General features: G+C 42.9%; 2 protein-coding genes across 2 annotated transcripts in view; both read right to left on the bottom strand.

The window, feature by feature from the left end:
* LOC132892779 (H-2 class II histocompatibility antigen, A-R alpha chain-like) overlaps positions 1–14446 on the bottom strand; it is a 159927-nt gene that overhangs the window by 49777 nt on the left and 95704 nt on the right. The gene's annotated exons all lie outside the window — the stretch shown is intronic.
* On the bottom strand, positions 11725–13059 carry LOC132892773 (H-2 class II histocompatibility antigen, I-E beta chain-like). Its single transcript, XM_060931146.1, has 3 exons — positions 12928–13059; positions 12341–12613; positions 11725–12057 (listed from the first exon to the last, which is right to left on the bottom strand). Exons 1-3 carry the CDS (start codon positions 12983–12985, stop codon positions 11747–11749), a joined length of 642 nt encoding a protein of 213 aa, XP_060787129.1. The 5' UTR covers positions 12986–13059; the 3' UTR covers positions 11725–11746.

The raw sequence follows: 14446 nt of genomic DNA, 5'->3' as shown, positions 1-14446 counted from the left end.
GCAGCTGCCTGCTGCGCCAACACCAGCAGGCGAGCTCCAGGGAAGAAATGGATGCAACAGCAACAACCTTACTGCAGAAGCTGGATGACACCCGAAGGACTAGGTGGACTGAAGTAGTGGAATCTATCGATTTCACCCACTCTAGCCAGAAGGTGTGGCAGACCATCAACCTGCTCTCAGGGAGAAAAGCAACACCCCACAGGTGTCAAGCGACAGCAGATGCCATTGCTTCCCAGCTCCTGAAAAATGGCCCCCAGATGCAGACAAAAACTTCACACGACTGATCTTGTGTGAGGTATTGTCTCTCTACAGGGCAGTCAGCATCGATGCCAACCTCTCAGGAGACTTCACAGCAGCCGAACTAAGTGCAGCAATTAACAAACTGAAGCCGGGCAAGTCACCAGGTTGAGACAATATCCACTCAGAGTTTGTCATACACCAAAATGAAAGAACATCTTGCTGGCTATGCTCATTCTTCTCAGCATGCTTCTGGAGGTCCAAGCTTCCAAAGACCTGGTGCCATGCTTCCGTCATAACTTTGCCAAAGCCGAACAAACCCGCTGAAGATCCGAAGTCCTACAGGCCCATCTCTCTGCTCTGTGTCCCATATAAGATCCTGTGAGGCTGATTCACAGATGCATTGAGCCACTGGTGGACCCACAACTCCCACTGGAACAAGCCGGCTTCCGCCGAGGCAGGTCAACAGTGTATCAGGTAACCCTACTCACTCAGGACATTGACAACATCTTTCAGGATAACGAGAAAGCTGGAGTCATATTCCTGGACCTGACAGCTGCCTATGACACCGTGTGGCACCGTGGACTACATCTGAAACTGTTGAGGACAATCCCGGACCGGCACATGGTGAGGTTCATCATGGAGATGCTATCAAACCATAGCTTTATCCTACAGACCAGCGATGGCCAGAACAGCAGGCTCTGAAGGCTGAAGAACGGTGTCCTGCAAGACTCCGTCCTCTCACCAATGTTGTTTAACATCTACCGTACATTCATGACCTGCTGGATACAATATCTACCAAGTATGGCTATGCAGACGATTTGGCCATCATGCTTCGACACCCAACAGGGAAGGCGATGGAAGATGGTCTCAACCGAGACATGGGCATCCTGGCAGACTACCTCCAGAAGTGGCACCTTCAGCTCAGCGTGGGCAAGACAGTGTCTGCAGCATACCATCTCAACAATCAGGAAGCAAGAAGGGAACTGGACGTGTATGTTGGCAACAACCGCCTGGAGTTCCAGCAAGCCCCCAAGTACCTCAGTGTAGGCTTGGATTGGACACTGTCCTATAAGCAACACCTGGATGAAGTGAAGGCCAAGGTAACAGCAAGGGTCTCGCTCATCCGCCGTCTGGCGGGTTCGGCTTGGGGAGCTTCCTCCAGACCCTTCACATGTCCATGCAAGCACTGTTCCTACCCGTAGCCGAATACGGCTCAAGTCTCGCCATCCCTACAACAAGGCAGCACAAGAGATGCTACAGTCTATCCCTGAGGACTTGTCCAGAGACGCCTGGCTGGCAGCATCCTGGAAACAGATGTGGGAGATGGCTGGGCCCTCCCGCAACCAACGATACATCAGGACCCAGGAGGTGATGTAAAAGGAGAAGACCTGCCACGCCACCTGGGGACCTCACTGAACCGTCTATGCACTGGGGTCGGCTGCTTCAAGTCATCTCTGAAGAAGTGGGGCCTATCGGACAGTGTGGCATGCGAGTGTGGCGAACCTGAACAAACTGCCAAGCACAATCACCGGCTGCCCCCGATACAGCCCACCCTCAGAAGCTGGCCTCTTCGACTTAGGACTGGGTTCGAACCCAGCGGCCGGCGAGGGCCTTTCTGTGTGGAGTTTGCATGTTCTCCCCGTGTTTGCATGGGAATCCTCCGGGTACTCCAGTTTCCCCCACAGTTTAAAGACATGCGGTTAGGTTAGGTTAATATGGGATGGCCTTGGGCTGAGGTTCCCTTGAGCAAGGCACCTAACTCCCAACTGCTCCCCAGGTGCTGTTAGCATGGCTGCCCACTGCTCTGGGTATGTGCTCACATGTGTGTGCATGTGTGTGTTCACTGCTTCAGATGGGTTAAATGCAGAGAGGAAATTTCACAAGTGTGTGATGAATAAAGTTGTGCTTTCTGCTTTCTTCTTCTTCTTTTCTTCAGAGATGAAGGCATGGCTGCACGACACGGAGTTGGCCATTTAATGATATATGAAAGAAGAAGAAGAAGAATCATCATCATCATCATCATCATTGTCACAACATAAAATATAATAAAATGGATAATTGTGGGTTGTGATTTACCCCATTGCAATAACATGAAAAAAGACTTTAAAAAATCCTGAGGGAATCTCTGGAACTCAGGGAGAACATGCAAAATTCCACACAAACAATAAACCAAGCCTAGGTTCAAACCAGAGGCCTGAAAGTCTGAGTGTATATCATACCATCAAATAATTTTAATAAAATACTGAGGACCTTTACTGATTTAATGCAATGCTTCTCAAAACGTTATCGGGGGACACACCAGGGGTCTGTGAAGCATAATCAGTAATAATTAAACTATCCATCCATTATGTATATTGTTTATCTATCAGGGTTGAGGGGGTTCCTGAAGCCAATCCCAGATGATTTCAGGTGAGAGTCGGAGTTCACCCTGGGCAGCTCACCAGTCTATCGCAGGACTAACACAGAGATGAACAGCCATCACACTCACATTCACACCAATGGGAAATTTAGAGGAGCCAGTTGCCCTAATCTGCATGTCTTTGGACTGTGGGAGGAAATCAGAAAACCTGGAGGAAATGCCACACAGAAAGACCCCAGCTGGCTATAAGGTTGAACCTAGAACCTTCTTGCTGTGAGGCAACATTGCTAACCACTGCATGACTGTGCCAACCAATGTCACCTATCAATAATTAAAACTTGGACCCAATGTGTATGTGTGGGGGGAAATTTCTCCATGCTAAAAAATAAATATCCAAAATATTATTGTTCACATTCCAATAATGATATGTTTGGTTGTCTCTGACTGCAAAAAGATTGGGAGTGCTTGGTTTAGTGATCTGTAGCTCTTTATTTATGAACTTTGTCAGATAAGGAAGAGATTTTTTATGCAATAATTTCTTGTATATAAAGACTGTAGAGCCTGGTATGTGTGCAGGTGGATGGGAAGGAGGACTCAGGAGACCAGCAGATTTTGACTTAGCTTTGGGTCTTGCTTTATTTCTCCAACAGGCACTTTTCAGAATGCTCACAACAACTCAACCAGTAAAACAAAATAATACACAGTCTGAATATTTCAGGACTTTTCCCTCAATCAAATCCACCAACACTTTCAAAGGTCACACTTTGTCAGCTCTGTTCCTTTCTCTTATGTTCACGGCCTCTCTAAAAGATAAATAAAGAACATATCTGTAACCTTGAATTGGACTGAAAGGCTGTTTTTCAAACTGTATGAACTCTGTACTGTACTATTATGTATTTGAAATGAACACTGATGCCTCAGTATCTCCACTAGACGTCACTGTGTTTGTGCTGTATGTGTTCATATGTATGCATGAGGTCAGATGAAGAAAGAGGGAATCACAAAACATGGAGGAACTGAACCTCTGAACTCATTTAGCTCATGTAAAGGTTGCATTAAGTTGATAGATGGCTGATTGGTTTGCTATTTTCTCCATAAATATTAAGGAGAGAGGAATCACATAGTACAATATTTATTGTACCCCTTAACATAATCCTATTCAGACTATTGAAATATTAGACTTGTCATTTAAATGTGTACAATGACACTGTGGCTATTTGTTGGTGTATGTAGGTTTTTTTTTTAAATTAATATTTAAAATGTCCAGCAATTGTACACATTAAATCCAATTTAACATTATTTATATGCACTGAAAGGTGCAAATGTTGGCTTTTACAGCTTTAAAGATAATTCCAGTCTAATTATGTACCTTCCATTAAAGTATGCTATTTCTACATTTCCGTTTGAAAGATACATGATAAAGGTACAAAAGCCCCACAGTCACTAAACACGCATCTTGGAGAAGTTCACTGAAACCATTTCCAAATGTGAGCCAATCACAGGGCAGGGATATTATTACATCATCAGTGTCTCAGAAAAAATATGTTGAAAAGCCTGCCATGAAAGTCTAAAGAATAAAGAAACACTTATTCTTTAAATATATTATAGTGATGTCCTGTTGAATAAGAGGCGTAATAATATAATGTTGGTTTGAAGAAGATGGAACAGGGCATGAAACTCTGATTAAATCCCAGTGGAGCATGAAAATGATGATGCTGTAAAATGATGCGCTTTAGACAGCTGAAAAGCTGAAATCAGTCCCATTGGTTTTAAATGAGCTGTCCATCATTTTAGCATGATGTTAAGATATAATAACATGATGATCTGACCAGGTGACCTTTTTCCATTGTCCCAAGGTCTCATCTCATCTCATTATCTCTAGCCGCTTTATCCTTCTACAGGGTCGCAGGCAAGCTGGAGCCTATCCCAGCTGACTACGGGCGAAAGGCGGGGTACACCCTGGACAAGTCGCCAGGTCATCACAGGGCTGACACATAGACACAGACAACCATTCACACTCACATTCACACCTACGCTCAATTTAGAGTCACCAGTTAACCTAACCTGCATGTCTTTGGACTGTGGGAGAAACCGGAGCACCCGGAGGAAACCCACGCGGACACGGGGAGAACATGCAAATTCTACACAGAAAGGCCCTCGCCGGCCCTGGGGCTCGAACCCAGGACCTTCTTGCTGTGAGGCGACAGCGCTAACCACTACACCACCGTGCCGCCCTGTCCCAAGGTTCAGTCCTGATATTTGCATGCCCATTGTAGGTGCTTTTGATGGTACAAAAGGTTTAGCATGGGCACTCTGACCAGTCTCCAGCTATGCAGCCCCATACACAAAAGGGTGTGATGTGCTGTGTTACACATTCCTCCCGTAACCATCATTAATATCTTCTGTGCTTTTCTGTGCCACAGTAGCCCTCCTGTTGGTTTAGATCAGGCTTGTAGTGCTCGAGTCCAGGACTCAGACCGGAGTCCGACTCATGTCCTGATTTTAAGGACTTGTTACTTGACTTGGATTTGAGCACTCATGACTCGGACTCATGCATTAACTGCATTCGGACTCATAAATTGGAGACAAGGACTGTGATTTTTTTCTTTATTTTTTGTCACATACGATAATCTCATCTCATCTCATTATCTCTAGCCGCTTTATCCTTCTACAGGGTCGCAGGCAAGCTGGAGCCTATCCCAACTGACTACGGGCGAAAGGCGGGGTTCACCGTGGACAAGTCGCCAGGTCATCACAGGGCTGACACATAGACACAGACAACCATTCACACTCACATTCACACCTACGCTCAATTTAGAGTCACCAGTTAACCTAACCTGCATGTCTTTGGACTGTGGGGGAAACTGGAGCACCCGGAGGAAACCCACGCAGACACGGGGAGAACATGCAAACTCCACACAGAAAGGCCTTCGCCGGCCCCGGGGCTCGAACCCAGGACCTTCTTGCTGTGAGGCGACAGCGCTAACCACTACACCACCGTGCCGCCCCACATACGATAATAATTTGGCAAAAGATATTTATAGCTACATTAATTTTTGTACTAGTTTCGTGCAAGAGTGTCACACCTGCGTGACTTGGCGCGTGCATCAGATAGACTCTCGGGCGCTCTGGACATCGCACGCGACAAGCGGACTCTCGCACATGCCATAAACGACTTGCACCTGCACAGGATTAAGGTGCAATCAGCGTGCCTGCATTAAACTGTGAAAACACATTTACTTTGCAAAGTATTGAGTTGCATTGCTGACATATTACCGAGCCTAATTTCCTTGTTTGGTTTCCTGATCCGTGATTCCCTGTTTCTCATCTTTGATTCTGCCGAGTCTATGATAGCCTGTTTGTGCCTCACTCGACCGATCACCTGTTTCACTGTTTTACGATTTTGCCTGCCGTTCTGGATTGTTTACCATCTTCACTTGTATTAATAAACACACCTTCTGCACTTACATCGTCTCCCAACCATCTCTGACAGAATACTTCACACTCCCTGATAAAGAGAAGCGCATTCACCTGTTCATACGGCATGTTCAGGAACAAGCTAATGTTAATGGCACTGAAACAGACACCGTCAAATGGTGCGGTTGGAGTCTTGTTCTCGGATTTGACTCAGACCAATTGTGGACTCGACTTGAAATTTTATTTAATGACTTGGACTTGACTCAGACTTGAACACTGGGGACTCGAGACTGGACTTGGACTTGAGATTTAGTGACTCGACTACAACCCTGGTTTAGATCAGATGGGATGGGCTTCATTGCTCTCTCTGTCAATCAGCCTCAGGCACACAATCCCCCGGTGCTGGTTCATGGTTTGTTCCTCCGCAGACCACATTCAGTCAGAACTCACAAATGCTGAGTGGGAGCAGCCCATAAGCCTTACCAGCGATGCTCCAAACCCAGTCATCTGGCAATAAGGTTCTGGCTCTTATAAAAATCACTCAGGATTTCACGCCTGCCCATTTCTCCCACATCCAATATATTGACTATCAGAACTGAGTGTTTGCTTACTGTATAATAATGTGTATATATAAATATGCAATCCTGGATGTATAAATGACATTTTGATGAGCAAAAATTTAAACTACACTTACTGGAAGTGAGCTGCAACTGTATCGGATGAGTGCTTGATCAGCTTTAACAATGGGAATGTTTTCCATAATGTGGAGCACAAAATAATCCAGAACACTGAATCCACACAGTATTTTATTACATCAGTGTATTATATCATGGCCACATTGCACGTGATGTTTGTCAGGCGCACAGTGTGGTATGCTGGCAACAAAAATCTCATCTCATCTCATCATCTCTAGCCGTTTTATCCTGTTCTACAGGGTCACAGGCAAGCTGGAGCCTATCCCAGCTGACTACAGGCGAAAGGCGGGGTACACCCTGGACAAGTCGCCAGGTCATCACAGGGCTGACACATAGACACAGCCAACCATTCACACTCACATTCACACCTACGGTCAATTTAGAGTCACCAGTTAACCTAACCTGCATGTCTTTGGACTGTGGGGGAAACCGGAGCACCCGGAGGAAACCCACGCGGACACGGGGAGAACATGCAAACTCCGCACAGAAAGGCCCTCGCCGGCCACGGGGCTCGAACCCGGACCTTCTTGCTGTGAGGCGACAGCGCTAACCACTACACCACTGTGCCGCCCTGGCAACAAAAATATAATTAAAAAATGTGGACAATAATTGTGGGTAAACACATACTGTATTGTTAAATTAAGAAAAAAAACCTCAATGATTGAAAATCGATAAGATCTTTTACATATGACTATTCAGCCTTAATATAATGGATAAAATTATAAAACAATATTAAAAATGGTTCTTTTATGCTTATGCATTTCCATTTGTACATAAAATTGGGTTAAATTTATTTTTTATGTCTTGCTTTTATGCTATGTATTGCAATCACAAATGAAATCTCATTATTTGGGAGTTCATTATACACTGCAATATCTTTGGCTAATCCAAAGAGCAATATAGCTTTTTTATGCTAAAATTTCCATGGACATAACATATTAGGTCCAAGATTACATTTATTTATAGATTATTTCTTCATGAGTTATTGAGGCATGGCATAATGTCTGACTCTACCTCATTTTTACATTACAGCCTGGAATAACTGATTTCATAAATACAGTATTCCCAATATCAGTCAGGGAATGGGAGGCAGATGCAAGTGGGAATGCAAGCAGTCTTTTTAAAAGCAATACAATGGATATAGATCTACACAAATGTATAAAATGTGAACAACGGTGAACCAGCGACACCTTTATAGACCTGACACCTTTCTGTTTTAGCCAGCATTAACTTTTTCAGCATTTTGTGCTACAGTAGGTCTTCTGTTCTTCTGGATGGTACCATATGTGCTATGTGAATCTATGAGCCTTCGGCACCCATGACCCTGTTGCCAGTTCACCGGTTGTCTTTCCTTGGACCACTTTTGTTCAGTACTAACCACTGCATACCGGGAACACCCCGCAAGATGTACCATATTGGAGATGCTCAGACCCAGTCATCTCACCATCACAGTTTTGGCAAAGTTGCTCAGATTCATACACTTAGCCATTTTTCCTGCTTCCAACACATCAACTTCAAGAACTGACTGTTCTCTTTCTTGCTGCCTAATATATCCCAGCACTTGATTGGTGCCACTGTGATGAGATAATCAATGATATTCACTTCACTGATCAGTGGTTTTAATGTTATGCCTGATCAGTGTAAATATTTCCTCAAACCCATCCTGCTGGTTTCAGATTTCCTCTGTTTTACATCTTCATGTTAGCCAAATGCTAACATACAGCATAATCACCTACACATAAGCAGTGAGAGCAAGAGACTGAAAGATGATGATTTCTGACTCGTGGGTTTATTACACTGCAGCCAAAATCACTTTTAATATCAGTGAGTGTGATGCTGTTATTGTGAAACTTCCATCCATCCATTATCTGTAATCGCTTATCCTGTGCACGGTCGCAGGCAAGCTGGATCCTATCCCAACTGACTATGGGTGAGAGGCGGGGTTCACCCTGGACAAGTCACCAGGTCATCACAGGTCTGACACAGAGAGACACACAACCATTCACACTCACATTTACACCTACGGTCAATTTAGAGCCACCAATTATCCTAACCTGCATGTCTTTGGACTGTGGGGGAAAACGGAGCACCCGGAGGAAACCCACACAGACACGGGGAGAACGTGCACACTCCACACAGAAAGGCCCTCACCGGCCACGGGGCTCGAACCCGGACCTTCTTGCTGTGAGGCGACAGCGCTAACCACTACACCACTGTGTCGCCGTGACTGATGATAGAAACCAGAAATTTACAGATAACTTAGTATTGAATCGTAATAAACAGCGTCACTAAAACTGAGGAAGTGATCCAGGTTAAAATAGACTGTAGGGGGCGCTAATGATTTAATAATGAAAATTTTACAAGGCTACATTTACTTCTGTAATAGTAATTAATTATTTCATAACTTTCAGATGCATTATAAGGAATTAATTTATACATTTTTAAGCTGAATGTAGTATCTAAGCTCAGTTTGTCAAATTTCTACTCAAGAACTCTTATAAAGCCTATAATCAAGATATTTAACATCAGTTTCAGCAAAATCTGACAGAAAGCTGGTCTTACATTAAGGAAAGTGATAATACAGATGCAGATGCACATATTATGAAATGCTCATTTCTCAGCAGGTTCTAATTGTTCAGAATAAAGCAGATGTTTAACAGATAAAGCGATTTCAGCAAACACTCCAGTGTTTCTCTGCTCACAGACCTGAAAAATTAACAGCACATGTGTGAGCTTAAAAATCATCACATTTCAGCTTAACTGTAGCTAAACAGTGAGCATTATGGGTAAATTAACTCCATCCAATATGGGGAATGAAGCTGAAACCAACATGGCAACTTCAAATGATGCTTGTGTTCAGGGCCGGAGTGGGCCCTGTTTTCAGTCCGGGAGTTTAATTCACATTCAGGCCACTTTGAAATGGAGGAGGAATTTGAGTACATTAAAAAAGATAAAACAAATAACTGTTCTTTCACAGTGCTTTTTATTTGGTTTAAATTCAGGTAGTGACAATGTATGTTGCTCGTCGTTCTCTGCATTACTTTAGGGTTAATAAAACTTCCATTACGCGGTAGTTTAATGACCACAAACGTAATGCAGAGACCGACGAACGATTTCATCTAGTATGAGACGGGGCTCCACTTAAAATTGGATGGTGTGTGGCCGCGTGTCTAATCCGCATATACATTTATCTGTGTCACCAACATGTCCCAAAGTTCCTTAGTGAAAATATTTGAAAACACATCCAAAGGACATGCATCTTCAGAAATCGGCATCTTCGGCCCGGGTGTGGGAATGAACTTTTACGTCGGGGGCGAAATCCAGCTGACTGCCACTCCAAATAGCAAAGCAGCGAGTATGGCTGATTGTTTCGCGTTATTTAAGACGAATTACACAACACATTTTTCGTCACATAGTCTTAAAATAACGAAAGCACCCATCTCGCGTGCATTTGAACCAATGCTTGTGCATTACATGCCGCATACGCCTCGAAAATAATGGCAAATCAACAATGCTGGGTACTCAGCAACCGGCAGATAAAGCGTGAGGGCGCATTAGGCAACTCAAAAATGGTTAAATGAAATGTAGGCTAAAGCAAGTGTTCGATTCTGCTTCGAATATTGGCATACGCATACACCTCTTCTAAGTTATATATTTAACAACAATTATTTAACATCAAATATGACTTCTAGGCCTATGTGTTCATAACCACAATGTGCGCACGCCTGTGGAAATGCACGGTGTGACAGCGAGATGAAATAGGCTGGATGAGGAAATAACGCACAACAGCACATTTGGGACCTGTTCATCTAAAATTGTTAATAACTGGGATGTAAAGCAATGTCCGGTTCTTCTTAGAATTAAGACATACACCACATCTATACCGTGTAAATTGCGAGATTTCACATGACATCAAAAAGCTGAATTGACATCGCAAACTATCGACACATTATAGGCCTAGCATAGACTGATAAAATCGACAAACAGGGTTATCATACTCCATATCTTTCGTAACCTACCAGCTGGTCTTGAGAACATATCTGTCAATTTGGCACATTTTGCTGCCACCTCCTTCCTTTTTTTAAGCTTCGCCCTTTCGGTTCCACCTGGCCTCTTTCTGCCCTCCATCACTGACGCGCGCTGTTTCGCGCCAATGTTGTTTAAGTTCCCCGCAATACAGAGGAGGAGTCTTGGACCAAATCAACTGCAATAGAGGGGAGGGGAGAATTTCCTTATTTGGTAGCGCCTATTTAATCTGCTGCGATGCTGTCGGCGTCTGGGCTGCCATGTGAAAATGCAGAGTGCAGTTGAATTGATGATTAATGCAAGAATAAGATCAGTGACCAAAATTAGTGAAAATTATTTTCCCCATGCTCCCAGCAGGCCACCATTGATGGTTTGGGCCGGGGATGGTCCCGGCTAAATATAGGGCCACCCCGGCATTGCTTGTGTTTATGTCGGCACCAGGATCCGTCCTGTGAACACAAATCAGAAATAAAGCAGAAGGATGAATATCAGGTAGCAAGGTTAAATATTAATTATTAATAGCACTTCAATTTTAATAACAAATACACAGATGTCCTAATACACATTTCTGTTTGTAGATTTCCTGCAATCTTCCACTGACCTGAGCATTTCTTCCTGTAGTAGATGAATCCAGCAGCTGAAAGCACGATCCCCAACACCAGCCCTGAAGCCCCGATAGCAATCTTACTCTTATCAGGTTCAGACATCGAGGGATCTGAGACAGAAAGGGGTTTATATAGATAGATTACAAAAATAACTCATATAATAGCAGTTAATAGCAGCACTAAGCGCTATGGAATAGCATTTTTATACAAAAACAGTGTTAAGAACTACTTTTACTTTCAGCTATGAAAAAACCTGAATAAATTTTATTTGATGATTATATATATTTTTAAGTTGTTGATTATTATTGTTGACTGAACACCAGGTTTTGAAAGATGAGTTATGATGTGAGTGAAACAGGATCTCTGTTTTTTTAAGCTCAGTTCATGACAGTGGACTCAGATATTTAGATCTGACTGTGATGATCAGACTCACCCCACTTATAGACCATGGGCTTTTGGAAGCTGGCGTGTTGCACCACACAGGAGATCTCCTCTCCAGATTTTGGCATGTAATCCAGATTTGAGTGGATCTGATAGTACCAGTCTCCATCAGCCATCTCCTCAGTGTACGTCACATCACCCTTAATCTCTTTCCCGTTTCTCAGCCAGGTCACCTCAATCTTTGGGGGGTAAAAGCTGTAAGCGCTGCACATCAGCCTGGCTGGGTGAGTGCCATCTGACTTCTTTACCAAAGTGACCTTAACCCGGGGCTCAACTGCACAATTAAACCACAACAACATCAACTTACAGCTGAGAGTCATTCATTATAAAATAATAATAATAATAATAATAATAATAATAATAATAATAATAGTTTTTAGACACTGAATTTAATTTGGTATCTAATCAGCTAGAGAAGAGCAGCTCAGTGTATATTATATACTCTATTTTAATATGAGTAAATAAACCACTGCGAAATAAAGATAAATCTGCTGCAGAATGAGGAAATACTGGAAATATTACAGAATTAAAGTTTTGAGGTTCACAAATAATCTCACCCGCTTTACTGAGGATGTTGCTGTAGTAAATCTGAGCATTGGGCTTACAGAAACTATCCACATTGGTTTTCAGTGCTTGCAGCCGTGCAGTGTCATTGTTCGCTCTCTCTGCGTTATAGATGCCGTGTGCAGTGTATCCCACATACTTCCCCAGAGTGCTGTTATACTCCATGTATTTGATCTTATTGAAGATGGAAGACTCTATGTACTCCATGTCACTGAGATCATCAGAGCTCCAGAGGCACCAAAATGGATGTGCCTGTGAATTTCCATCTGAGAGAAAAACAACACCAAAGCTTTATTTCACTGCTAAAACAGAGTAATACAGCTTTTATTTTGAATCGATTTTAATGTTTATTTTAAAAACTAATTCTGAGCTTAAACCTGCCTTTAAACAATAAATAAATAAATAAATAAATATCCAGTTCTGTAATATTCCTCTGATAAATTTAATTTAGATTAATTTAAATTAAACTGCATCCTTCTAAACACAAGCTTCTTTTTGTTTATTTGTTTTCTTGTAAAAACAAAACACAGCCACTTAAAAATCCCCACAGCCTAACCTCAGCAGCTGATCTAATACTCACTTGCTGTGTGCAGGATGGCAGGCAGTAAGAGGAGCAGTATTCTCAGCAGCTCCGACATTGTTCCTCTCTGAGTGTGTTCTCTTACTGAGGAAAGTGTGGGTGAAGCAGCTCTACTCTACACACACACACACACACACACACACCAATCCTGCACCACACACACACACACACCAATCCTGCACTACACACACACACACACACACCAATCCTGCACCACACACACACACACAGTCACATGTTTCCAGGCAGAATTCAAACCAATACTGTTCACCTGTTAAAGCTGTCAGGTTTAAATCCATCAGTTCACTATTTAAAACTTCTGAATTCATCAGTTAAGACAAGTTCAGGATTATTTCTCTCTCAGACTGCAAAGATAATAATAATAATAATACAGTTAGGTCCATAAATATTGGGACAGACAACATTTTTCCAATTTTGGTTCTGTACATTACCACAATGAATTTAACAAAACAATTCAGATGCAGTTGAAGTTCAGACTTTCAGCTTTAATTCAGTCGGTTGAACAAAATGATTGCATAAAAATGTGAGGAACTAAAGCATTTTTTAAACACAATCCCTTCATTTCAGGGGCTCAAAAGTAATTGGACAAATTAAATAATTGTAAATAAAATGTTCATTTCTAATACTTGGTTGAAAACCCTTTGTTGGCAATGACTGCCTGAAGTCTTGAACTCATGGACATCACCAGACGCTGTGTTTCCTCCTTTTTAATGCTCTGCCAGGCCTTTACTGCAGCGGTTTTCAGTTGCTGTTTGTTTGTGGGCCTTTCTGTCTGAAGTTTAGTCTTTAACAAGTGAAATGCTGCTCAATTGGGTTGAGATCAGGTGACTGACTTGGCCATTCAAGAATATTCCACTTCTTTGCTTTAATAAACTCCTGGGTTGCTTTGGCTTTATGTTTTGGGTCATTGTCCATCTGTATTATGAAACACCGACCAATCAGTTTGGCTCTACATTTGGCTGGATTTGAGCACACAGTATGTCTCTGAATACCTCAGAATTCATCCGGCTGCCTCTGTCCTGTGTCACATCATCAATAAACACTAGTGACCCAGTGCCACTGGCAGCCATGCATGCCCAAGCCATCACACTGCCTCCGCCGTGTTTTACAGATGATGTGGTATGCTTTGGATCATGAGCTGTACCCAGAGGTGGAAAGTAACGAATTACATTACTCGCGTTACTGTACTTGAGTAGCTTTTTTGTGTACTTATACTTTTTCAAGTAATTTTTAAAGAGTGTACTTTTACTTTTACTTAAGTATGTTTTCTTTTAAGTAGTGTACTTCGGTACATTTTACATCACAACCGTTACTGAGTAAAAAATAAATAAATAAATAAATAAAGGCTAAAACGGAGAAGGGGAAATGCGTTCTGGAAATGAATCACGGGAAGGACAGTTGTCGCGCGCGCGAGTCTCACACAGACGATGGCGGACATGCACCGGCGCTTTAAGGGGGGGGGCTTCGGGGGGGCTCACGCCCCTGGGCCACAGCCAAT

The sequence above is a fragment of the Neoarius graeffei genome, chromosome 10 (assembly GCF_027579695.1).
Source record: "Neoarius graeffei isolate fNeoGra1 chromosome 10, fNeoGra1.pri, whole genome shotgun sequence".
NCBI lineage: Eukaryota > Metazoa > Chordata > Actinopteri > Siluriformes > Ariidae > Neoarius > Neoarius graeffei.
Note: the sequence above shows the minus strand (reverse complement) of the source record. Positions and strands in the feature narration are given on the sequence as shown.